The sequence below is a fragment of the Capsicum annuum genome, chromosome 1 (genome assembly GCF_002878395.1).
Source record: "Capsicum annuum cultivar UCD-10X-F1 chromosome 1, UCD10Xv1.1, whole genome shotgun sequence".
Taxonomy (NCBI): domain Eukaryota; kingdom Viridiplantae; phylum Streptophyta; class Magnoliopsida; order Solanales; family Solanaceae; genus Capsicum; species Capsicum annuum.
Window position 1 is genome coordinate 128094066 of NC_061111.1, and position 3205 is coordinate 128097270.

Sequence of the window (3205 nt, forward strand, 5' to 3'; positions counted from 1 at the left end):
AACTAAATTAAGTTTATACTAAAGCGCTTAGGAGCTTAGATCAAATTAACTTCAATCAAAGAAGGGTATTAGTCTACATATGAGGTTTCCAAAGAAAAATCTAAAGTCTCAATGGGGATAACTAGGATTATACACAACGGTAGGTAAAAAAAAGGCATAAAACATTGCTATCAAAGAAATGCCTATATCATCTCCTAAAACCACACTCTTTATTTTGCTTTGCACACACGCCAGGAAAGTTTTAGATATCACATGCAACAATGAATATACAACACCTCACACACACATGACACATGATCAACTCAAGAAGGATTATCAGAGACTCTTAACCAAACAATCACATGAATTCAACTTTAAGCCAACAAGTACAAGAGTCATAACATGAGCCTAGTAGTCTCAAAGGTAGTGATTCACACAATCAACATGCTTTTTCAACCAAAACAATTGCATCATTCAATCACATATAGCACCAACTAGAATATCCCATAAAAAAATTTAAATTAATCCTAAAATTGGGAATACTCGTACCCTGCACTTAAAAATCTGCTTTGTCCCCAAAGTATACTTTAAAAATAGAGATAGAAATACTCCCTAAGGCCTCTAGGCCTAGCTAGTATCATATTTATACATCAAGAGGGTCCATAGACCCCACACTTAGTCTTCGTTGTGCTCCTTAGCTCAGATGTTTTGGTACTCAGACTTCCCAACAACCTGTGACTCAAAAAAAATAAAAACTAGTGAAGTAAAAACTAAAATACTAAAAATAAAAACCTACCTTAACTTAACTTGGGTTGCCTCCCAAGCAGTGCCTGATTTTGTATCATGGCATGACCCATATCAACTCATCCGTTTTCCTTTATCGTTTTCCTCCTACTTGGAGACCATCTTCTTATTCGTTTCTAACCTCTGAAGTGTGAACTCTCAAGGTCAACAACTTTCTCAATGTTAGCCTTTTCAGGCTCATCAATCTATATTATTTTAGGCTAAAGTATTTGAGGCTTTGGAAGCTCAATGAGCAAGTTTAAAAAGGTCTTTTGTGGAATAGAATCACTACCCTACACTTATCCTCTTCAATCATTATAATCATGCACAAATCTTTGTAGTGGTATAGTGTGTTGAGCGGTTTGTACACTTTGAAAATTGCCTCTTCATCATCCAGCCTCATTGTGAGCATGCCCTCTCTTACATTGATCAATGCTCCTCCAGTCGCCAAGAATGGACGTTTCAAGATGACTGGTACTTTTTTATCTGCCTGAAAATCTAAAATAATAAAGTCAGCAGGAATAATAAACTTATCATCCTTGATAAGAACATCCTCTATGACTCCTTCAGGACGGGCTATAGTCCTATTTTCTAGTTGCAATAATACAAAGCTTGGTCTCGACTTCCCCAAGGATAAAGTGTTGAACAAAGAAAAAGGCATCAAATTGATGCTTACCCCTAAGTCACTAAGTGTGTGGACCACCTCACTATTCCCAATTTGAATGAGGAGGGTGAACTTTCCAAGGTCTTTGAGATTTTTGGGCATCTTCTGCATCACCATAGAGTTGCACTCTTCAGTGAGTCCTACTGTCTCGACATCCTGAAGCTTGACTTTGCTAGTGACCACATCCTTCAAGTACTTAGCGTATTTGGGTATTTCCTATAAGATATCTAAAAGAGGAAGATTAATATAAAGGTCTCTGAATGTGTCAAAGAACTTCTTAAGCATGCATCCTTCTTCACTTTTCTAAGCCTTTGTGGGAAAGGTGGTGGTATTCTTTTTTCTCCTTCTTAGCAACTTTGTTTTTCGAGTACTCAAACTTTCTTGAATTTTTAATAATTTTTTTGGATACCTGTGGGGGAATCAACTCTGCATCTGCCTCATTAGTTTTCTTTGGAGGTTCTTCATTCATCTCCTTACCACTTCTCAAATTGATTGTTATTACTTGTTTAGAATTTTTAGTATCACTTGGCAAACCACCTTGAGGTCTGGTGTTCTGTGCTGCTGCTATCTGACCTATCTGCAACTCCAAGCTTTTTGTAGCCACTTACTGGATTTTTATTTCTTCCAGTTGACTCTTCATACTACTGTGAATTATGCTTGATTAGCTATAAGTTGTTTCGACATCTCTTCCACATTGCTAGTCTGAGTTGTGGCCTGATTACCTTGAACTTGTAGCCATTGAAATTGCCGTTGTTGGTTGTTCTATGTTGTATTTGGTGGTTGAGTCTGCCACTTCAGGTTGTAGGCGTTCCCATAATTCAGCCTTTGAACATTTCTCACAAACACCATGGACTTAGGATTTTCAACAACATAGCCATTGAATGCCCACTGTTACCATAAATCTCACACCAACCTGCAGTCTGTTGAATTCCATTACTGCGGCTGTAGGTTGTGTAACCCCAAACATTATATTGCTTATCTGATTTTGTAGAGCAGCAAGCTGAGCTGATAAGGTAGTAAAATGGTCCACCTCCAACTCACCTGCAACTTTCTTTGTAGCACTTCTTGAGTCAGAATGCCACTCAGTATTTCCTTGTGCAATCCGGTTTAACAAAGTATATAGCTCATCATAAGTAACTCCAAATCTTGACCACCTGCAGTTGAATCTAGAAAACTTTTTGTGTTATGATTAAGTGCCTCAACAAAAGTGTGAGCTAGTACCTCATTGGACTGTTGATGATGTGGACAGTCCCGAAGAAGTGTTTTGAACCTCTCCCATCTGTGATATAATTCTCATTTGGATTTTATTTGAAGCACATAATCTCACTTTGTAATCTTGTTGGATGGGAAGAATTAGATAAGGAATTTCCAGGATCAGTCATCCCAAGTTATGATTGAACTTGCCAGCTCAGTGTTTAACCACTTCTTTGCTTCCCCCAATAGTGAAAAGGCGAATATCATTAGCCTAATATAATCTGTTGACACACTCGTAAGGATGAATGTGCCACTGATCACAAGAAAGTTCTGCAGATGGACTTGTGGATATTTATATGAAAGCCCCACAAACTATCCACTGCTGATCAAAAGCTGCACCATGTTCTATTTCAACTCAAAGTTATCTCCAGCAGCCATGTCTGAAAAGAGGAGGTCAAATTTGTTGGAAGTGGGATTGCCACTTCGGGAACTATCCTACGGGCTGGTTGATCTTCAACCATTAGAGTAGAATTTTCTTGTTCCTCGTGAATTTGTGGAATAAGAGAGAGAAGGATTGCTTTTCTC

General features: G+C 38.1%; 1 protein-coding gene across 1 annotated transcript; it reads right to left on the reverse strand.

The window, feature by feature from the left end:
* Window positions 1–1021: 1021 nt before the first annotated feature.
* On the reverse strand, window positions 1022–2652 carry LOC107858083. Its single transcript, XM_047411599.1, has 4 exons — window positions 2648–2652; window positions 2340–2580; window positions 1836–2003; window positions 1022–1642 (listed from the first exon to the last, which is right to left on the reverse strand). The coding sequence occupies exons 1-4, from the start codon at window positions 2650–2652 to the stop codon at window positions 1022–1024; spliced, it is 1035 nt and encodes a 344-aa protein (XP_047267555.1).
* Between the last annotated feature and the right edge of the window lie 553 nt (window positions 2653–3205).